A 22,511-nucleotide genomic window follows, 5' to 3' on the forward strand; every position below is an offset into this window, starting at 1 on the left:
GAGGGGCAGCCTCAGTCCACAAACCTGTCCTGAGGGCTGGCTTCTAAGACAGCCCTGGTTCCAAGATTCTCTGGGCAGGGCCCCAGAAGCAGGCCTGGGATGGGCTTGTGTGTGCTGTGATGAGGGGCTGGGAGAAGCTGGTATGAGACAGGAAAGGCCTGGCAAGGGAGTGGTTTCCAGCAAAGTCCCGCAGAGAACAGCTTCCGCCTGGTCCTGCAGACCCCACGGAGCAAGTCCAAGCCATCCACCCTGAGGCAAGGGAGCTGGGCCTTGGCATCCCTCGGGGCTTGGGTGAATCACCCGCGGAGACGCGAGCTCCCTGGCAGTCTGGCTCCTGGAGGGCCGGGATGCTTCAACAGCCCAGAGTCCATTGTCCAAAGAAAGCCACGGGTGGAGGCCCGATGGGGATGCCCAGACACTCACTTGAGGGGAGTGGGCGGAACCTGGACAGTGTCCCCCACACTCACATGTGCCTTTCCGTCCACAGGAGAATGACTATCTTCAAGACTGCCTTGATGCAATCCAGCAAGACTTCGTGATTTTTAACAGAGAAAAGTGAGTGTGTTGGGGGTGGGTGGGCGTGGTGGCAGAGAGGAGGAAAATGGGGCTAAGGTTTAAGGTTTTCTTGGCTACATGAGCTGGCATCTGTGGGCCTGGGGTGTGTGGCCCCGCTCTCACACAAGCCCTGAGATCCTGCAGCCACATGACCTCTGTGGGCCTGGGGTGCACGGCCCCACTTTCTTTGGGGACTCTGAGCAGCAGCTGTGGAGGGGAGCGGCAGGAGGCCCCTGCCAGGCTCTGGCATGTTTGAGCTCCATGCGGGGCCTGTGGCTGGAATCTGGGGAGAGACTCGTCGTCTGCCCAGGTGAGGGGTGGTGACTTCCTAGGAGGCCCCATCAGAGCCGCATCAGACTCCCCCACCCAGGCACACTCTGTCTCTCACCTCTCCTGAGTGTCAGGCCCTAGAGGACAGAAGGGCACAGATGACTAGCAGCAGGCAAGGCAGGCCAGAAATAGCAGCAGCTGCCACCTTGGGGCCCAAGGGAGGATGGATGCCCCCTATGCCTGTGTGGGGCCAGGAGGGCCTCCTGGAGGAGGTGTGTCTGAGCTCTTGTGGGCAGAATATTCAGGGCGTGGGCAGGACTTGCAGGGCGTGTGCAGACAGGTGAGGGCACTGGCTGGCACCCCAGGGATCAGACCATCGGGTGAAGAATGAGGCTCAGGCGAGCCTTGTTCCCGAGTCACTGACCTGTGGCACCTGCAAAGAAGAAGGCCTTGCGGCTTCTGGCTGGAAACACCCCGAGCCTTGCCAGTGTGCCCACGTGCTGCTACCCGCCCCCAGGCTCCCTGCCGCACCCAGTGTGTTGGGAGCCTGGCCTTTCCAGCAGACACCCAGCCTGTGGCCCATCTTGGGCATCCACGCCATGGCCTGTCCCGTGAGCCCGTGGGCAGGTCATGGGACCGTGAGGCCAGGGAGGTGGGGGGCATAACGCCCTCCATGTGTTCCTGCCACCCCAGGTTGAAGAGGAGCCAGGACCTCCCGAGTGAGCCTCTCCCCGCCCCTGAGCCCAGGGATGCTGCGGAGCCCGTGGAGGACGAGGAACACTCCGCCCTTCCCATGTGTGGCCCCATCTGCCCCTCGGCCGGGAGCGGCTAGGCCGGGATGCCCGTGATCCTCACCCCTTGAGCTGCTTTGGAGACTCGGCTGCCAGAGGGAGGGCCATGGGCCGAGGCCTGGCATTCACGTTCCCACCCAGCAGCCTGGCTGGCAGTGCCCACAGTGCCCGGATACATTTCACACCTTGGGCTCGTGGTGGTGCAGGGGACAAGAGGCTGTGGGTGCAGCAGATGCCTGTGGAGGGCAGCACGGAGGGCATTGCCTGCGGGCCCCCGAGACCCGCCTGGATGGAGGAAGCGCTGCTGGGCACGCTCTCACCACTCATGGGGGGCCGAGGTCATGGATGAGACAGGAGTCTTTGTCCCCACTCAGCCCGAGGCTGTGCACAGCCCCCCTCACAAGGTGAGCCCTTGCAGAGCAGGCCGCGGGTGTCCCAGGCTTGGCTCGGTTCTTGGAGGTCAGGGGCGCGGGTTGGGGTTGGTGGGGAGGTGAATGTTTTCTAGAGATTCACGCTGCCCCAGCGATTTCTGTACAGTTTTCACCTCTGAGAATTACAATGTGAGAACCGCTTGGTGTTGCATATTCTACGCATGTCCTGTGCCTGCCTGGCCATCAGGCCCGTACCTGCAGTTTCTGGTTGGCCTGGACTTAAGGCAGCCAGTCGGGGGGCAGCTCCTCAGGGCAGAGGCCCCCAGAGTTCCAGGACCATGGCTTTGGGGTGGGTGCCTGTCTCCGTGGCCCTGGAGCCGTAAGGCTGTGGAAGGCAGAGACGGTGCTGGAGGCAGAGGAGCCCAGGACAGCCCACGCACAGGGGAGCCACCGCAGTGCTGGGCAGTGCTTGGCCCTCCGTAAAGGGACACGTCTCTCTCGCTGTGGCTGAGTGGTTCTGTCGTTGGAACTGAAACTGGGTAAACGGCCTGTGCGCTTCTCTCCGGTCTCGCTGGAGGAGGAGCCCGTCAGCCCAGCGCTCCAGACAGGCCTGTGCTGGTTTCCTCTGGGGGAATGGGTGTGTCAGGTCTGTGCCCCCTCCCGGGACAGCGGCCATGGTGGACACGTGCCTAGACCCATGTCCACGAGCCCCGCTGCACCCCTGGCAAACAGCTGCGAGATGACAACAGCCAAAGAACATTTGGGGAAGAACCGGCCGTGCCAGGAGCAGAGTGAGAAGTCTGAGGGGAGAGAACGCAGCTTCCCGCCCCCCACCCCCCACCCACCTCTGTCCACTGAATCAGGGCAGGAATTAGCCTTCCAGCCCCAGCAGCTGACATGGGGGACAAGACGCCCAAGTCACTACGAGGAAGGGTGGCCTGGTCCCTGCGAGGGCCCAGAGGCGCCGTGTGCTCAGTGGAAGTCTGGTAATGTCAGGGACAGGTGTGGGGGAGGGACAGGCTCGGGGGAAGGACAGGTGTGGGGGTTTGTGTAAGTGCATTTGGGGCACATGACATGGTGGTGCACCTTGTCCTTCTCCGAGACACTGGTGGGGTCTGGGTGCTGTCTGGTTCCCTAGATCACCCCCCACACTGGGGCAGAGCAGGAGATGCTGGTGTGGGGGACATCAGCTCCCCTATGTGGGCCAGAGGGAGCCCCAGGAAGGAAATGCTGAGGGCCCAGGGCCACCTCCAGGGCTGCTGCCTGGGCTCTGCACAGCTTAATGAGAAGCCCAGGGTCAGAGATGGACCCACCTGTGGTCCCCAGAGACCATGGCAGGAAATTCTCCATCACCACTGGTGCATGGGCAGGGGCCAGAGAACTGGCGGCATGAGGTGAGTCCCTGGCCCTCTGTGCTCGTCGGCCAACAGCGAGTGCCCGGTGACTGTGGCCAGGCCCTGCTCTTGGGGTGAGGACAACCATCTGGGAGCGTCTACACACACTTTTTATGAGGCACAGCATGTGCCAGCACTGCAGTCACGACCTTAGGGGGCTCAGGTCAGAGCCTCACAGCTGCCCGGCCTTGAGTGCTGGGCCTGCGTCTGTGGGCAGCGCCCACCCGGGTGGCAGTGGTGTGTGCTTCGCTTCCACACACTCCCGTGCATGCTGCCCAGCCTTCTGGGGCAGCTCGGGCTGTCCAGTGAGAATGTGTGGGGGGCCCCCTCTGCCCTGCCTGTCGGCTGCCCTGCCAGTCCTCTTCCCTCTGAGAGGTTGAGCTCTTCCCTGCCATTCAGGGGAGAAGAGCTGCGGCTGCAGGAGGAGTTGGACCAGCCCACAGCCAGCCGGGCCCCGCCTCTGCAGAAATGGCATGGGGGAGAGGCGATGGGGCCTTCCACGCACAGGCGGCTTCAAACCCAGACGTCTTTAATGGGCCCGATTCACATCAGAGGAGGGTGACTGCCTGTCCAGGCGGTGGGTGGCATGCACAGGTTCCTGGGTACAGTGTCCTCAGTATACAGAGCTGCTACTAAGAAGCCTACGGAAATACACAATCTGTAACGAGCAGTGTCTTCCTAAAGGATTGCAGAACTTCCCAGGACGAGGGCTACTACGAAAGCTTAGGTGTGGGCCTCGGGGTGTGTAAAAGGAACCCTCCATGGGCAGGGCTGCGTGGCACCAGGTTCTGATGGGTCTCTGAAGTCTCAGCAGCTGTGCCAGGCAGGAGGGCTCTGCTCCCACTCTCCTCCCTGGCCCGCGACGGGCACAGGCCTCCAAGGAGCGGCTGCAGGCTTGCGGGGCTCTGTGAGGCAGTGACTGGTGGTGGGGAGGTGGCAAACGCCCACCAGGCAGGACTCGGCCCCTTGCCGGTTCGCCAAGAAGCCCGGTGTCCAGCTGGTCCCGTACTCTTTGAGCCCGGCAGGTTCCCTGTCCCCATTGCCAGGCCCAGCGGGCACTGGGGTGCCTGGGCTCAGGCTGCCGGCACCATCCCTGCCATGTGGTACCACCTCACCCTGGCAGTGACATCTCCCCAGGTTCAGCCCTTCTCTCGAGGGGCTCTTGGCAGCAGGACCTGGGACCCCACAAGGAGAGCCTGTGGGGAGGGGGAAGGCAAGATCGCCAAGCACCTTTCTACCAAAGAAAACGCTAAAGGGGGGGTGAGTGCCCTAGGGCCCCCGCGGCCTCGGGTGGGGCCAGCACGGTTCACAGGGCCAGTCCTGGGCGTCTAGGAGAGAGAGGTGATGTTGGAGCGGCCACCGGGCGGTGCCATGATCTTCTGTGCTGTGCGTCGGGCGATGTGGTCATCAGCCTGAGACCCTGAAGAAAGGGCACAGGTGGGCAGGGAGAATGGGGCAGGGGCAGGGTCCCTTCTATTCAAGGCGAGAGGCAGAGTCAGTGGCTGTGTCAGTGGGGCCAGGACCGTGGAGCCCCTGCATGCCTGCCACCACCAGAAGGCCAAGCGGATGAGGTGCCCGGCAGGTCTCCCATCCCTGAGGCCCAGGGTGCAGGTGAGGCTGCTCGGGAGATCCTAAGAGCCGAGGGGACTGCGGGCTCCAGCTGACCCTGCAGGAAGCCCTTCCTGTCCCGAGAGGAGCCCGGGCCAGTCCTGCCTCGTCCCTGCTGTGGGCCCCGGGTGATGAAACGCTGCCCCTGGCCTCTCAGTGCTGGGTTCTCAGGGACCTGCCCCCAGGAGGTGAGCAGGGCTTTGCTGTCACTGCCCCGGGCTGGGAGAATGCACCAGAAGCACCGCTAGGAGCCCAGAGGCCGAACCCTGGCAGCCTGAGCCCTCCCAAGCATTCTCGCATGTCCCTCCGGGGCCCCAGGACACAGCTCGGATCCCTCCCTTGTGCCTCAAGCTTGGTTCTGGGGCCAGCTGGGTGGGGACCTGGATTCCACATGATCCTGAGGTCCTCGTCAAGGCCCCTCACCTCCCCTGAGGCTGGAACCACACTCACTCCTGGGCCCCATGTGACAGCCCCACCCCAGTGCCACTCTCTTCAAGGTGGGGGTTCATCACAGCTGCCCTGGGCAGACAGTGGGCAGGAGTGGCCTCCCCACACCCCCAGCAGCATCTCCTGCCCCAGCCCCCAGCTGGCTGCCTTCTGTGGGCAGCCCCTCTGGGTACGGGCTGGTCCCTGGTACCTGAGGCCCCAGGGCCCCTCAGGATGCTCCAGCAGAGCCCCTCACCCCACCTGGTGCCCCAGGCCCAACTCACCAGATAGGCTGAACCCCGACTGGTGTAGGTTGCGCACAGGAGGGACTGAGATCTTGCCTGGGCAGGACGCGCGGGCCTGAACACCACTCCCTGGCTTGGCAGGCACCATCACCTCGTGGACGGGCCCGTCATACAGCCCACGGGGCACACCATGGATCTCTGCCAGCTGCGGGGGTGTGGGGCCAGAGATGGGGCATGAGGGGCCGAGCATGGGCAGCTGGAGGGCTGGGCCTGCTCTGCGCCTCTCCAGTGCCAGCTTCAGGAACTTGGGGCTGCCCTGGGGGGGTGTTCACCCCACGTTCACACATGCCTCCCTCCTTGCAGTCCTCCCCACGCATGTATAATGCCCTCCTGCGATCCCACCTACACGTGTGTGTACGTCTCTCCCCTCAGTCTTACCAACACAAGTGCACACGCTCATCCTCCCTCCGAGGTCCCACGTGCACTTGTGTGTGCACAGACACCACTGCGAGTGTCCCTGTGCGCGTGAAGCACCTGGTGGTCCGGGCAGACCACACCGGCTGCACTGTCGGATACGGATGATCTCGGGCAAACGTGGTGTCACCACAGTAAGAGACCGGAAGGCCAGGGGAGGGGCTCCCATGGCTGAGCTCCTGAGAGCCCGTGTGGAGAGGAGCACACACCCCAGGCCACATTTGTCCACGGGGAATCCCAGAAGGACCCACGCTAAGGCCCACCTGGCAGCTCCCAGGGGAGGTCAATGTCTGCTCACTTTACATCTGTATTTTATCTAACAACCATGGATGACTCGGGTGGGACTCAGCTGCCGTTCACAGGCGCTTGCAGAGCTGATCCAGGGCCTGAAGCTCCCAGCACCACGGGGGCCTCCCCTGCCATATTTTGGGAGCAGGCTCTGCTCCACGTAGACCCACCAGGGCCCTGGGCAAGCAGCGGCCCCGCTCCATCTTCCTGACCCCTCCGGGGACCAGGCCAGGCTGACCAGGGGTGCGTTCTGGGCCCAGAACTCAGCGCCCACCCGCCTGCCTGCACAACACCCTCGTGGGTGCCGCCCTACCCTGTTGCGAGCTTTGATCCTCTTGTAGACGAAGTCCGGGAATGTCTTCCGAGGGATGAAGCGGCCCGCCCCCGGGGTGACAAACATCTTCCCGTCCTCCAGCACCACTCGGCCCTGACTTATGACCACGGCGGGCGCTCCCCGGCACTCCACTCCCTCGAAAATGTTATACTCCACGTTCTGGGGAGAGAGGCCCGAGGGTCCAGTGCCTCCACGCTGGCGCCCAACAGTCCCATCCCCACGGAGCCGCTGGAGCACTGCGGCCGCCCAGTGTGCCTGCACTGAGCCCCTAGCGAGATGCTGGGACTTAGGGGTTGGAACTATGTTCCCCTCAGCCTACAGACCTTGTTTCTGAGTCCCATGTTTCTCTCGAGGACAACGGGGACAGGCGTGGGCAGGCAGGGAGGGTCACTTCCCCCTTGGCTTGGCAGGTGCACATGGCACCACTCTGCCCTGGCCTCCTCCATGGCACAAGGGGACCACAGATGCAGCTGTCACGCAGCGAAGTGACGTGGACAGGGCCCAATTCAGTGCCTGGCCTGGGACACGCTGTGTGGACGGCCCTGGGATGGCTGAGTCCACTGCTGCTGCCACATGGGCCTCTGTCCTGCGCCTCTCCTGGGAAGGCTGCCTTGGGGCCAGCTCCACAAAGGCCAGCCCTGACTTACAGCCACCTTCTCTTACCAGATTGTGGCTCTTGGCAGAGATGATCCTGGTGGCCTTGGGGTTCCATATGACCAGGTCAGCGTCAGAGCCCACAGCCACTCGTCCCTTCCTTGGGTAAAAATTGAAGATTTTGGCAGCATTTGTACTGGTCACTGCGACAAACTCATTCTCGTCCATCTTCCCAGAGGCCTGAGGAACAAGAAGCCTGAGCTGAGGGTGACGGGTGGGGCTGGGGTGGGGCTCAACGAGGACAGACGCTGGGCCACCAGGACCCCGCAAGGATGGATGCCAGGCCACCAGGCCCCCGTGAGGACAGACGCTGGGCCACCGGGTCCCCACAAGGAGAGACGCTGGGCCACTGGGCCCCCCACAAGGATGGATACCAGGACACCAGGACCCTGCAAGGATGGATGCCAGGCCACCGGGCCCCTGTGAGGGCAGACGCTGGGTCACCGGGTCCCCCACAAGGTTGGACAGCAGGACACGGGGCCTCTGGAAGGTTGGATGCTGGGCTGCTGGGGCCCCACAAAGATGGATACCAAGCCCCCACGAAGACGGGCACTAGAGTGCCACCCAGGCAGCCAAGATCAGGACAGGGCTCCAGCCACGGCCCTCGCCATGGCAACACTCGGGGGGTAAGAACGCCTGCCAGGCTGCACTGGGGAATTAGTGAGCCCATCTCAGTGACGCCCGCTGGTCTGCCCCTTCCTGCACGAAGCTTTTCTGCGTTCACTTTGTGGGTAAAGCTTCCATGAAGGCTCAGCAAGGGTGAAGCTTCAATGTCGATACCCGTGTGCCCTGAAGGACTTGACAGTCTCCCTGGGGAGCCCTGGAGGCTGGGGAGGCAGGAGCAGCTGAGGGAAAGAGCTCAGTTGCTGGGTGAGGTGGGGCTGAGGATGTAGGAGGGCCCAGGACGGGGAGGGGACCAACGGGTGGGGCTGAGGATGTGGGAGGGCCCAGGATGGGGAGGGGACCAAGGGGTGGGGCTGAGGATGTGGGAGGGCCCAGGACGGGGAGGGGACCAAGGGGTGGGGCTGAGGATGCGGGAGGGCCCAGGATGGGGCAATAGGTCCTGAGGGCATTGCAGGCGGAGCACTAACGTCACAGCGTGGAGCCCCCATGCTGACCCCTGGGCAAACCCAGTGTCCAGGCAACACTAGAGTCAGCTGGGGGTGGGGGGGGCTACCAGCTGCCCCTGATGCTGTTGGAGTCTCATCTGGAGGGGCCAGAACCACGTGTCTGAGGCGCCCTGGGTGGAGGATCTGCCACCCCAGAGCCGTGTGCTCTGATCTGTTTCACGAGTGTGCACTGGTTAGGTGGGTTCCCTTCTGACCAGCCGTCAGAATCCCGCCCACAGCCGCTCCCCAGACGGCGTGCCAGGTCTGTGCTCACCACACATTTCTCCCAGACCACCGACATGCGCTCCTCAATGCCGTTGGTGCCCTCGGGGATCAGCGTGAAGTTGTCCTTGCCCACGGCCTTCTGGGCAGTGGTGAAGGTGCAGTGGGCACTGCCTGTCACCTGGAGGTCCCCACTGGAAACAAGCCAGGGTCAGAGGGGCCCAGGGGTCCTGGCCTTCCTGAGCCGGCAGAAGCCAGGTCAGCTCCAGCCCCCTTGGCCAGCACAACCGCAGGGACTAGAGGTCATCTGAGTGGCTCTCGCTGGGCAAAGTTGGTGCCTCTGTGCAGGGGAGCAGGGACTGGTTCCTGTCAGGGGAGCCCCAGCTGGGACCAAAGGGCTCAGACTTCCCCCACCCGCCACTGTCTGGGCTGCCCCACGGGAGCCGTGGGAGAGGCCTGGGGTGTCAGGGCCACCAGTGGGCCACAGCCTTGGCAGGGTGTGCAGTGCGCAGCCAATCTGGGGCCACCTGGAGCGGCTGCTTACCTGGACAGCAGGCAGGTGAGGTGGTCTGCCGTGGTGGGGTCTGGATTGACGGGGGGTGACGTGACGAAGGCTGCGGCCTTGGCCCAGTTCTTGCTCCAGTAGTGAGAACCGTCGGTGCCCAGGCTGGCAGTGATGGGCTCCCCAAACACGACCACCCCTGGAGCATGAGGCCCATGAGAGGTGCTCCGCTGACCACCTGCACCCCATGGAGCCCCGAGCACTGCTGCTGCTGACACCCCCGACTGCCCCTCACTTTCTTGGCCTCAGACAGCTTGTCCCCTGTCTAGAGTCCCTGGCCATGGGCAGGAGGGCAGAGGCCTGGGTCCTGGACAGACGTGGTTGGCCCTGGGGGTCCTTTCTCTGCCTACATCCCACCCCAGGACCCCAGGCACTCCAGCGGGGCCAGGGCGTGCCTGTGGGCCTCAGTGAGGCACAGTGAGCTGCATGGAGGCTGACTGGCCTGGGGTGCCCTGGTCATGGCCTCACCAGGGTTCCAGCTCACAGCTGAAGCAGCTCCCACCAGTTGGTGGGTGAGAAATGCTCCCAGGGGGTGGGGCACCCCCCGAGAAGAGCCTGGTGGGTGGGGCACCCCCGAGAAGGGCCTGGTGGGTGGGGCACCCCCCGAGAAGAGCCTGGTGGGTGGGGTACCCCCGAGAAGGGCCTGGCCTGCTGCCCCAAGGCTGCTTGGTGTCCTGAGTGAGGCCCAGGCCTTGCCCCTGCAGACCCCCGTTCACCTGCGCACCTCAGAGTCCTTTTCCCAGTTAACTGAGCGGATTTCAGTTTCAACCCTCGATGCAGGAAACACAGAGAAGGGCACCGCCCCTCCCCATTCCCTGCGCCAGGGACCTGCACAGCCCCAGGCAGGCCCAGAAAACAAGGTTTCAGGACTCAGTGGGGACAGCAAGAGGAGGGGAAACCAGACCAGACCCAGAGGCCTTCTTGGGGACGCCCCCTCATTTACCTGTCACCTGGGTTCTGCACCTGGATCCTTGGCCATCTCCAGCCCCAGTGATTGCTGGACCTCCCTGGACCCTCTGAGCCCAGTAGCCTCTGGGGGACCCCACAGTCAAGCCCCTGCCAATCACAGCTCTGTGTGCCCCCCACCCACCCTGCATCCCCGGGTCTAAGGCTCTACAGTGCCAGGCTCCAGCTGGCTGGCATTCTGTGGGCAGGTAGCACCCCGGCTCTGAACACAGCAAATACTAATATGGGGGGCCCTCCTTGGTGGAACTGGATTTCTCTCTCAGACACTCATCATCTCCTCATCATTCCATCCCCCCCACAGCCCCACTGGAAACAGGGTAAGCAGCTCCAAGTTTGGCCTCAGGGCCCTGGTGAGCAGCTGCCGCTCCAACGAGGCTGGAAACTCAGCCCCACCCCGACGCAGGGACTCAGGTCCAGCCCCACCCCGACGCAGGGACTCAGGGCCCTGGTGAGCAGCTGCTGCTCCAACGAGGCTGGAAACTCAGCCCCACCCCGATGCAGGGACTCAGGGCACCTGCATCTCCCCAGGGCTGCACCCAGGAGGCCGAGACCATGGCCCCCCGGCATCAGAGGCGGGGCTGGGCGCTCACCTCTGCGCTTGGCCTGGGCGATGGCGTCGGCCGCCCCCTTGCTCATCACCTTGGTGATGTACAGTGGGCAGTTGGCCTGCTTGGCGATGGTGACAGCTCGGTACACCGCCTCAGCCTCCACCTGGGGACGAGGTGGGAAGGATCAGGCCACACGAGGGCTCTAGACCAGTGTGGGCAATGGGGATGCCCAGGGGTCACCCACGGGATCCCAGGCTCAGGGCAGCCTAGTAGGAGCGCCCCAGCCTTGGGCTCAGTGCCTGGGTCTGCCCACGCCACGTTCTGGGCCTTGGGTACAGGCTGTAGGGTGGTGGAGGGAGGATTCATGCCTCCCAGATGAGGTCAGGGCGAGCACAGTGGCAGGGCCAGGAGCCCAGGGCCAGAGTCAGCACAGCCCCAGGCAGCAGCGGTCTGGGCAGAGTTCGCTCGGGTGTGCCGTGGTGCCCTAGGATCTTACCTCCTCGGGGTGGCTGAGCACGTGGCCCTCGGGGCCAGTGATGCCAAGCTCCAGCAACCGCTTCTGCTCCTAAAGAAACCAACAGGATGCCTTGCTCCAGCCCTGAAGGGAGCCTGGGCCTTGGATGCTAATCCCAAGGCTGGGAGGCCCCATTCCCCAAGTGGTCCTGGACCCTCAGGCCTCCCAGAATTTGCCAGCCAGAGAACTCAGTATAGAGGGTGGAGGGGCTTGGAGAGGCGCGATTCCTGATCCCTGAGTTACCAAGGAGAGGACAGCTTGGATAGGGGAAGTGGCTTGCCCGAGGCTGCAGAGCTCCTTACTGATGGCACCAAGACTCCACCCCGCCTCCATCGTGCCCATCATGCTGACTCCCCCGGCGGGGGCATGTGTGGGGGTGCACACAGGCGGGGAGGGCTCTGCAGGTCAGGAATGGGCAACCACTCCTTCCTCCAGCACTGCCCTTCCGCGGCGATGTGCACTACAGCGCCTGCTCGTGTCGGGCAAGACATGGTACTGGCCAGGAGACGCAGCCCCAGTACTGAGGCTCCCTCCCGCTGTATGTGGAGCATCTGCTGGACCCAGGACGACCTCCTGACGGTGCAGCCGGGGCCTGGCCTTGGGCCACAGAAGTGTCTGTGATGCCCCGATGCCCTCACAGCTGGACGGGTGGATGAGGACACTGGGGACCGCCCACGTGCCCCTGCCCGAGTGCCACCACCTTCCTGTAGCGCTCAGGAGGTGGGCAGAGCCCGTCCCATCCCAGGAAGTCTCACTGTGGGTTTGCAGTGTCAGGGAGGTGTGTCCTGTGTGGTGACCCCCACTGAGGTCCCACAGGGATGGGGTGGCCCACTCTCTGAACTCCATCTGTACCCATGGGTGCCTGAGCTGGACGGGAAACAAGGTGCGGGGCCCAGGGGCCTGGGGGATCGGCGGCACCACACGTGGGCTCCGGCCCTCCCCAGCCCAATGGGATGTGTCTGAAGGATGTGGCCCTGTCAACATGGGTGCCCTTGGCTGGAAGGAAGGTGGCAACCCAAACCCCAGAGGGGACACCACTCCACAGGAGGGGCCTGGATCCATGGGGCTGACACTTTGGTTTTGAGGTATTTGGATAAGAAGTGTGGATCGAGGAGAAGCTGTTTTAAGGCCTCAAAGCTCCCTACCCCCGCGCAGTCTAACTCACTGGTTGACCTTTGACTCAGGGTAAGCTGTGACCCTCCCTCAAGGTTGTGTGAGATTCTGTGCTGATGTCTGCGTAACATGAAGGTCACCCTCAGACCCCCGCCCCGCCCCACGGCAGCCCCCGCCACACCAGCAGCCCTGCCCCACAGCACCTCCTCCACGATGTCCCCGTTCTCAGCGTGCACCTGGGCCAAGGCCCCCAGGTCCCGGATGATGCTGAAGATCTCGTACATCTGGGAAGAGAAGTGGTGGGTCCTGGGCAGGACTGCGCCTGTGCCAGCAGTGGCCTGGGACACACCTGCCCACTCCCTTCTCCACGCCTGCCCTTACCTGGCTGTCGCTGCACTGGCACCGGTCCTTGTATGCCATGAAGACCAGGAAGGAGTTCACACCTGGAGAAGAGGTGGGGATCAGAGGCTCAGCCATCACCAATCAGACAACCCGAGGAGGCTCTGCTGCTCCCTGCCCACTGGAGGGTCTTGGGCCCCTCTCCCGCAGTGCTTCCATGGATGGCTTGCCAGCCATGCGAGCAGACCTCTGCTTCCACGCACACACCAGCCAGCTGGGAAGTGAGGCGAGGCAGCCCTCACTTGCCTGCTCCTGTGCTCCGGGTTAAAAACTGATTGTCCACCCAGTGGCAAATGCAGGTGAGAACCCCTCACACCCGTCCAGCAGACCCCCCGTTACTGGAAGAGCCACTGTGCCTGGGCTCTCGGACTGAGTTCCACTGGCCCCCCACTGGAAGTGCAGCCCAGGCCGCGCTGCCCTGGTGACCTCCATTCTAGCCGACTAGCACATCCAGCACCTGCCTGTGGGGCCTTGGAGCCCCACTTGCCATGCCTGGCTCATGGTGCAGGCTTGTGGGACTGCCCAGATCTCAGGGCTGGGCCCTTAGGACGAGCAGAAGGACCAGGGGCTGCCTCTGACGTTGGGGCCCAAACAGGAAGAGGGCTGAGCTCTCCTGTTTCCTGGACAGCCAGAGCCCATCCACCTCCCCTGGGACTTGGGACCTGTGTGGGGACCCGCCTGGGCCTGGAGGCAGGATCCCAACCTCCCATCACTCAAGCCCACCCAGCCCATGGCACCCCCCTCCTGGCTAGGTGGAAAGTGCTAGTGTGACCCGCTAAGGCACGCTGGGGAAACCGAGTCAGCCTGTGTCCCACAAGCCATCCCTCTAGGTAGCAACCTGCATGTGACCTGGCATCTGGGGCCTGCCCCCAAGTGTCTGATGAAGGTGATGGGATGTGGGGCTGTCCCCGCAACACCACCCCATGGGCACAGGACCTACAACTCCTGCGTGGCTCTCAGGCAGCAGAGGCCCCAGCAGTGCCCCCGCAGGGTGAGGGGAGGTGCAGGCCCTGCTTCCACCTCCGCTCTGAGACACGAGGCCACAGGCCTCCTGGGTCCACTCACAGAAAAGCATGGGTGGCAGAGCAGCTGCCTGGAGTGAGGCCCAGGGACCGAGGACTGACGGGCTCCACCAGCCCCCGGGCAGGGAGGTGAGGGATCCTGACACCAAGGGGTACCTGTGTGATGACCATCACCCTCTGGGGAATGGGAACCCAGAGGAATGGCCTTGAAGAAATGCCCCTGCCTCCTTCAGGTCCATAGGGCCTGACAGCCTCCTGGGCTTGCTCGGACCCCATCCCGCCCCCACCTCCAGGCCGGAAGCTGTGGGCTGGACTCAGATTAGGAGAGATCAGTTATAATCAGATATGACACTTGTCAAACCCACTATGAAACTCTGATGTGGTTTTCGCTTCAGGGTTTTCTTGTGGGGAAAATGTTAAACTTGTTTATAGACTGATCTGTTTTAGCATAGATGACAACAAAAAGATACGGATTTAAAGGGTCTCCCTCTGAAAGGATCCCCAAATGCTAGGAGATGGGGAACTGCTGCTCTTCCACCCTGGGCAGCCTCTTTTCTAAGAAACCAGGGACCTGCTGTATCTTGTCATCAGGAGGATAATTCCAGGGTGGGTCCCTTGGATTGGGAAAGAGAAGGCCTCTTGGTCTAGAGCCTCTGAAGGTGGGATGGGCCTTCAACTGGCTTTTCTCCAACTTCGACTCAAACCTGGACACCGGCCCCTGGGGGAGATCAGCACCACCAGCAGGACACAGGGTCAGGGCAGAGGCCCCTCCGCCAGGCTCCATGCCCGCCCTCCAGCCCCTCCAGCCACCCTCACCCTTCTCCTTGACCAGGGCCTCCAGCTCCTCCTTGATGCTCTCGTGCCAGCGGGTGATGTCCACATGCAGGGAGTAGTCGCAGCAGGCCGCGCTGTCCGCCCGCTCCCGCCACTGCTCGTAGGCTGACAGCAGGCTCACACCCGTGTCGGGGAAGACATGGTCCACTGTGAAGGCAGCATGGTCAGCAGCTTCCCCCACCGGTCCCCGGTTCCCACCTCTGCCTCCTCCATGGGAGATTGTGTCATGTTCCCAAGAGACCAGAGGACCATTTGAGGGAGACACAGCAGAGGCCACCGGCCTCTGAGAGAGGATGACGCTGTCACGAACCTGTTGTGTCGCTTTGTTCAAAGAGGAACCTTCTGAGCACAGAAGGGAGAGGGGAGAGAGGAAGAGCCCCACCCAAAACCTAAACCACCCCACTCCCACATCGCACTTGGAGAAGCGCAGGAGGTCAGGGCTTTGCCCTGCCTCCAGCTCCTGTCTCAGCCTGGGTGAGGCACCCCCAGGGCGAGACAGGGCCAGTGTGCTGTCCAAGGTGCTGGGACCCGTCTCTCAGTGCCTTCCTAGAACAGTGGGAGCTGGGCTGGTTTCCTGAGTGCCCCACTGGCTCCACAAGACTTGAAAGGGGCCATCCTGCCCCCCGCACGTAGCCATCGTGCTGCTGCCCCACCAACCACACACCCAAGGCCCCAACACTGCTCACTGGCCTCTCCTGGTGCAGCCAGGAGAGAGCTCCAAGCCAGGTGGTCTGACAGGAAGGCACGCCCACCAGGGATGCCTTCCTCCAGCACAGCCCTCCCTCGGGCCCCTACGCAACCCAACAGGATGAAGTGGGCACCCACCCTCCCTGCAGCCACCCATAGTGCCAGCCTGGGCCTGCAGGCAGAGGAAGACAGAGGCAGGACAGAGGCCAGCCTCGTGTCTGTGGTGTTTCTCTGTCTTCGTGGGGACCCACAGCTGGCCGGGTGCCTTGGCACTGGCACAAAGCAGGTGGTCTCGACTGTGCAGACGTCCTGACTGGCTTGGGCCGCCGCCCGAAGGGCGTGAGCAGTGGCCAGTCTCCTCAGACTGCAAGGTGGGCTGCTGGTTTTCCCTCCCTTTGTGGCTGAGTAAACCAAACCGAGCCGTGACCTGGCAATGGCTAAGTGTCCCTGTGAGGCGTCTCAGGGTCCTCAGAGCTGCCCTCCCTGGCACGCCAGGGACACAAAGCAACTTACGTGCATTAACTCACACATGACTCACAAGCCTGTGAGGCCAGCGTTCTGTTTTACAGGTCAACGAAGTGTGGCTTGTAAAAGCCAGCTGAGTTATCTGGAGTCACATCGCTAGAAAACTATAGAACCAGGTTCAGCTAGGCCCCTCAGACCCATTCTCAACCACAGCAGTGATGTCTGCACCAGACGGACGCAGCGGAGAGAATGGCACCCAAGGCCACGCAGTGCGGTCAGGGTCTAGGCTCTGGGGCCTCGTCCTGGCTCCTGAGCTCACCACGTGCTCGTGGTGGGCAGGTGGACTCCCCTCACCCGCCTGTTAAACTGGGCTTAGCTGAGAGGGTTTTAGGAGGAGAGCATGTGAGCCGATGGGTGTCAGGATAGAGCCCGTGCCGGGCACGCAGCCAGCACTACAGAAATAGCAACTCTGGTTATTTTTTGATGGGATAATAATGAGCATTGCTTTTATCTTTTTTCTAAAAATACAGCCTCCATCCTTTACTCTTCTTGACATGAGCAAGAACCTTCCACATATCAAGCTTCCGAGGCATGTGGCTCAAGGTCAAACATGTATCTGGCATTTCAGAAAGCACGACCCATCCCCTTGCCCAAGGCATTTGAGTTTTCCAAACCCCAGCTCTGGGCCAGCTACTAGTGCCCAGGCAAGAACGAGTGGACACACGTCAGTCCACTGATTTCCCGTCCTGGAAATCCCAGGAGCATTCCAGAGCTGGCCACGCAGAAACACCCAGGGCGAGACACAGGGATAAGAAAGGCACTCCAGGTTCTCAGACAGATGCAATAAAGGCACCTTTAGATGACACTCCTCCTCCCACACACACCTGGACAGAGGGAGGGCGGCAGACGCTGGCTGTCCCCTGTAGAGGAGGAGACCCAGACACTCACAGATCATGGTGGTTCCTCCTGCTAGCGCTGCCTTGGTGCCCTGACAGAAGTCGTCAGCCGGGGTCATGCCCAGGACGGGCATCTGCAGCCTTGTGTGGACGTCAACGCCACCCGGAAGCACCATCAGGCCGTGGGCGTCAATGGTCTTGATGCCCCCAGGGACGATAAGGTTTTCTCCGATTTGTCTGAAAGCAGCAGAGATTTCACTGGTTACAGTGAGCCCAGGTCAGAGCCCAAACGGGCTCCCAGCAACGCCGCAGAGCTGAAGTGTTTGCGTGAGCTGCAGACCCCGGGGAAAAGACCAGCACGGCCGGCCACTCACTGGACCAGCTCCTCGGGAGTGCCAGGGAGCAAAGCATCCCTCAGCACAGCTCAGGACAGTCACTGCGGGGTCCAGCCTCGCGCAGATGCCACGCCCTGTGGTTTTCCACTCAGGTCCCTGGTTGCTACTTTTTTGACTACAGGAGGGAGCGGCTTGACAGACAGAAGCAGATGCGCTAACAGGTGTGGGCACCAGTATTTAGGAAGCACCTGCTGTGAGCCAGGCACGGTACTAAGTGCCATGATGAACAAAGAAACATGGAAGCTGGCGTCCTGCTTTTGCCCTACAGCCACCTGACATGCCTCTGCCCTCACCGAAGGCCGGGGCTCTGACAGTGGCCACCAGGTTACTGCTGCTAAGGATGGGTTTGGAAAAGAAGAAACCTCTCCCATGGATTTCACCCAGAAGTCAGTGCCTGGATACCCTGTGACCAGTGTGTACACACGAGCTGGGGACGTATTTTCAACGGCCTGGATACCCTGTGACCAGTGTGTACACACGAGCTGGGAACTTATTTTCAACTGCCTGGATACCATGTGACCAGTGTGTACACATGAGCTGGGAACTTATTTTCAACTGCCTGGATACCATGTGACCAGTGTGTACACACGAGCTGGGGACGTATTTTCAACGGCCTGGATACCATGTGACCAGTGTGTACACACGAGCTGGGGACGTATTTTCAACGGCCTGGATACCATGTGACCAGTACGTACACACAAGAGCTGGGAATGTATTTTCAGCAGAAACTTACTTTATCAAGCCATCTTCCACGTGCACATCAGCGTAAAAGGACTGGTCGTCATTCACGATCCTCCCACCTCTGATCAGAAGGCGGTCACTCTATTTGGAACAACAAAGGGTAATTTTTCTCCAAACTGAATTACTCAGCAACACCCTTCGTGCAACTCCTTTCTCTGGAATTATGATTGAAACATTCAGGCAAAATTTCTAGATGTAAAAACGAGCACGAAAGCCTGAAGTGGTTTACTATTCCCCAAAAAGTGGCACCAGGTACTCAAAACCAGTTGTCCCTGGAAGCGCCACGCACACCCCAGAGCTGCTGCCCAGGCCTCACTGAGGGCAAAGCCCGTGTTGGTGGAAGTGTGGCAGTGCCACAGGTCATATTTATATCTTCTAATTTACCATCGGATTAAGGAGCCCTAGCCTGAGGTAGGAGGTGAACGCTGTCTCATGGCCTCCTGTGCAGCCTCAGGGATCCTGCTCTCCTCCACCAGTCTTCCACCCACATGGGACCTGATAGAGCTGGGCTTTGGTTCCACCCAAACACTGCAGACCAGTGTTGGTGCCAGGAGGCGGAGGCAGAGCAGCGCCCCCACAGGCATGGTCCCCACCCCAGGAGGCTGCCTCCCACTGAGGGGAGACCACCGGCAGCAAAAACACACATGCACACAGACAGTGACGAATGCACAGAGCACAGTGAGGGCGCCATGGCAGGGCCATGAGACAGGGGCTGGGAGAAGGACCTCTGGGGCGGGGGTGGCTGATACAGGGGCAAGGCGGATATGGTGAGCATTCCAGCCAGGAAGCAGCTTGGCCCTGGGGCAGGAAAGGGCTTGAGCTGCCATCAGCAGACCTGGGAGGAGGCCGAGGTGTGGAACCTTCTGGTGGGGTAGTGGTGCCAGAGGCAGGTTGGTGCCCAGAGCTTGGCAGGGGCAGGATGTGTAAGCCTGGGGACTCCATGGCTGCCCCTGACTGGGGGCCTTAAGCAAGTTTCAATCCTAGTTTGATTGATGTTTTAAAGAGATCACCTTGGCTGCTGTGTTAGAAAGTAGATTGTGATGTGTAACAATGGAAGCAGGATCATTGCTGGAGTGATGTCTGAGTGAGATGAGGGGCTCTGGGACAGGACTATGGGAAGGGATGCGAGGACAGTGGATTCCAGAGAGGCTGGGAGTCAGGAGGGCAGGACCTGCTGATCAAGAGGCCATGGGGGTGATGGGGAAGAGATGGGGTGACCTCAGGTTCCAGTGCAGCTTGGATGCACTCCCAGTGGGGCACAGAGCGTCAGGCTGGTGAGGCCGACTCTCAGTGGGTCAGCCCTGGCAGCACAGAGCTGTGGCATTAGGCAGGGATTGACTCCAGTGCTCGGCAGTCATAAATCCCCCTCTAAGAATCCTACCAGATGGCCGGGAAGCAGAAGATTAGGCAGAAAGTGGGGTGTCACTGATGGGACTCTGCATGACCGTCAGAAGTGAAGATCTGACCTCAGTGGAGAATGTGGGAGAGAAACACAAAAAAGGAGCAAAAGGAGGTGGAGGAGGACGCACACACGCGCTGGACTTGGCAGCGCTTTTCCCTCCACTGTCTCGCGTGCGCCTCAGCACGCCCGACGACTGACCACGCAGGACTGACCATCTGCATTTAACAGGGAGGTCCAGCTGTCTGCCCTGGGTTTCCAGGGCCCACCCATAGGTGGCCAGGGTCCTAGCCCGGGGCTGCAGTCAGTCTGAAGCCAAGAGCATTAAACTGAAGCGCACAATTCGTAAAACTCTGGGAATGAGAAGGAGTTCATTATCTAGTAGCCCCATTACAGGATTCACTGCTGACATCTAACTGTGAGGCTGTATTTTCAGGATCCCAGTGACTTGTAAACCACTACCCCGTAGTCTACAAATGGCTGGCAGACTATGCCACAGGCCAGACCTAATCCTCTACCTATCTTCATGCAGCCCTAGGCTAAGAATGGTTCTCGTATATTCACTGAAAACAATAAAAAGAGTATATCATGACTCATAACAATTCTACGAAATTCACACTGCAGCATTCACAGATACACTTTTGTTGGCACACATTGGTGCCCACTGACTTCCTAAGTGTCCAGGACTGCTTTCCTGGCAGGGTCAAGCAGCTGCGACAGGAACAGTGTGGTCCACAAAGCTGACAACATTTATTCTTGGGCAGCTTGTGGAAGAAGTTTTAGACCCTTGGTCTACAGAGCTGTCCGTTCCCAGCTGCTGCACCCTCTCCTCCTCCTGCCCAGTCCCAGCTGAGCGCCAGGCCCAGCCCTGACCCCGCACCACCATGCATTTGGAGCCTCTGTAGCCGAATCAGGCCCTGGCTGCCTTCCCGGAGCTGTCCCTCCTCTTCACTTTCCACCCCTCCCAGGGGACCCATGCATTTTCAAGGAAGCCCTAGAAAACGCAACCGGGCAGAGGGAGGCTTGAGGAGACGTGTGGTCTGGGCTCTCTGCTCATAGACACCCAAGTGTTCAGGCACCCACACTCAGGCTGGGTTTGGACCCCAGAAGAGACACAGCTGGGGGGTGGGGCCATGCTCCTCTAACTGCGCTCAACCAGATGAGGGTGAAAGCTCCCTGGAAGCAGCTGCCCCCCCGCACTGACATGGATGCCTGACCTCCCTGGGAAGGGGTCCTCCTGCCACCCCCAAACTCGACCCCCACATGCCAGCTGGCTGGCAGGATCTCCTGCATCAAGACCAGACCCAGCCGGGCAGAACCCTCTGAAGGCAGCAGTCTGGAGAGGGGAGGGCTCCTTCCTCCCTCAGCGTCTCGGGGAGTGGAGCCCACAGCCCACGGCTTGAGCTAATGCCAGAGGTCAGACCCCACGGCCCTCCCGCCAAGGCCAAGTCCAGAGTCGAGTCTGGGACCCCATGGACTCCCCCGCCCAGGTGCTGCCGGGTCCCGAAGCCTCCCTTCCTCCCACCCCCATCTCCCGCCTCCCGAGTGGGGAGGCTTTGTTTCTGGCAGAGCGGGACCTCCCGCGCCGGTGCGTGTGGGTGTTGGGGAGGGGTCTCCGCTCTCGGAGGCTCGGGGGCTGCCGGGGCGCCCGGCCAGTGGCCCGTGACCGCCCGCTTTCCTTGGAGTCGCTGAACCCCGGTTAGTGGAGGGTTCGGGGCCACCAGGGACTCCGGCCAGAGCGGCTGGGGCTGAATCGCTTTGTCTCGGACAAAGGGCTCCCGACGCGGCGCCAGTGCGTCCAAGGGGCGGGCGGCCCACGGGCTGTGCCGGGAACGGCATCTCCCCGCGCCCCGGACCAGCCCGGGCCAACAAAGGGCCGCGTCCGCCCGCCTCGCCGGCCCGGCCGCCGCGGGAGGAAGGAGCCTCCAGCGCTCCGAGGGACAGGCCGCCCGGCCCCGGGTTCTCCCCGGGCTCAGCCGAGGCTCCCGGAAGCCGGCAGGGCCGGGCCTGGGCGCCCCGCTCCGTAAGGGGTTCTGCGCGGCGCTCGCGGGGACTCTCGGACCCTGGAGCGTGAAGAAGCCGGGCAGGGAAGGGCGGGCGCCGGGACGGGCCAGACGCGAAGGCAGGGCCCCCCCAACGCGCGAGGCCAGGAGGGTCCGCCCCGCGTTCAGGCCCCACTCCGGGCGGCGGGCAGGGGGCGGCGGGCAGGGGGCGCCGGGCGAAGCGGGGCCGGGCTCACCGTGATCCGGGGGATGCTTTTCTTGCCCTGGAAGGACATCCTGCTCCTGGGGGTCTCTGGCAGGGGCGGCACGAGCAGGGGCGGGCGGGGGACGCGTCAGCCGGGACGCGTGCGTGGGGGCGGCGGGAGACAGACTGCGAGCGCGCGGGGCCGCAAGGCTCCGTTCCGGTCCCGCCCCCGCTGGGCCCCGCCCCCGCCCCGGCTCCGCCCCCTACTGGCCCCGCCCCCGGCAGGCCCCGCTCCGCCCATGAGCCCCGCCCCCGCCCTCAGCCCCTCCTTCGCTTTAAGCCCCGCCCCGGCCCCCCCCCCCAACTCACCGCCCAGCGTAGCGGGGGCGGCCGCAGGGTCTGATCTCTGCACCCCGGGCCCCCGCGCGGACCCGCGGACAAGGGCTGGGTGGGGATTTCAACCTGCTGCGGCTGTGTGCGGAGTTTACACCCCGGGGGGACGAGGGAGAGAGTCCGGACACGTCCTGCCAGGCCCCGCCCGCGCCCCCGCTGCCCTCCAGCGAAACCCAGCTCCCGGGAGACGCGAGGCGCCCAAGGCCCCGGGATTCCCAGCCAGTCAGCCCCGGGCGGCGGCGCTCTGGGAGCCGCACCGGTCCAGGAAGGCGCCTTGGCCAAAGCCGGCTCCTTCGCGGATGACCCGGGCCAGGGTCTGAGCGCCAGGCTGTGACCCCGCGAGGCTGTTCCACGCCGGCCGCGAGAGACGGAGGGCAGGAGTGGGGGCGCGAGTCGGAGAGACACGGAGACAGCGAGACAGAAGGAGGCGCTCGCGCTCCCCAGGGACCGGGACCCGGTGGCGGGCGGGACCTCGGGGGGGTCGCAGGACCCGGAAGGCTCAGGACCGTCGTGGAGAGGGAGGCCCCGCAGAGGGGAGCGGGTGAGCCCCACGCCCGGCGTCCTCCGGCTGCGAGGGTCTCGGGGAGTCCGGGCCCGGGCCCGCGGCCACTACCTGCTGGGGGTCACGGGCCTGGGTCACGCCGGGCTG

At 62.6% G+C, this 22,511-nt stretch overlaps 2 protein-coding genes across 9 annotated transcripts in view; one reads left to right on the forward strand and one right to left on the reverse strand.

The window, feature by feature from the left end:
- Positions 1-2,203, forward strand: part of LOC101013733 (serine/threonine-protein kinase 32C) — a 97,970-nt gene extending 95,767 nt beyond the window's left edge. For 6 of the 7 annotated variants that reach the window (XM_031651968.1, XM_031651974.1, XM_031651970.1 and 3 more), the window contains exons 11-12: positions 488-555; positions 1,519-2,203. In XM_031651968.1, the coding sequence (XP_031507828.1) occupies positions 488-555; positions 1,519-1,657 (207 nt within the window). In that variant the 3' untranslated portion in view covers positions 1,658-2,203. The remainder of the gene's footprint in view (positions 1-487; positions 556-1,518) is intronic. The other variant, XM_031651969.1, reaches the window with a different exon arrangement.
- A 1,686-nt stretch (positions 2,204-3,889) lies between these two features.
- Positions 3,890-21,707, reverse strand: DPYSL4 (dihydropyrimidinase like 4). Of its 2 annotated transcripts, none has more exons than XM_003904427.3 (14): positions 21,522-21,707; positions 17,876-17,964; positions 16,800-16,984; positions 14,682-14,846; positions 12,826-12,887; positions 12,648-12,728; positions 11,314-11,382; positions 10,860-10,980; positions 9,286-9,442; positions 8,794-8,935; positions 7,420-7,590; positions 6,736-6,915; positions 5,700-5,865; positions 3,890-4,801 (listed from the first exon to the last, which is right to left on the reverse strand). In XM_003904427.3, the coding sequence occupies exons 1-14, from the start codon at positions 21,558-21,560 to the stop codon at positions 4,710-4,712; spliced, it is 1,719 nt and encodes a 572-aa protein (XP_003904476.1). In that variant the 5' UTR covers positions 21,561-21,707; the 3' UTR covers positions 3,890-4,709. The 2 variants fall into 2 exon arrangements, with proteins under 2 accessions (XP_003904476.1, XP_009213922.1); XM_009215658.3 differs by lacking the exon at positions 21,522-21,707 and adding an exon at positions 18,719-18,863.
- Between the last annotated feature and the right edge of the window lie 804 nt (positions 21,708-22,511).

The sequence above is a fragment of the Papio anubis genome, chromosome 11, assembly GCF_008728515.1.
Source record: "Papio anubis isolate 15944 chromosome 11, Panubis1.0, whole genome shotgun sequence".
NCBI classification, from domain to species: domain Eukaryota; kingdom Metazoa; phylum Chordata; class Mammalia; order Primates; family Cercopithecidae; genus Papio; species Papio anubis.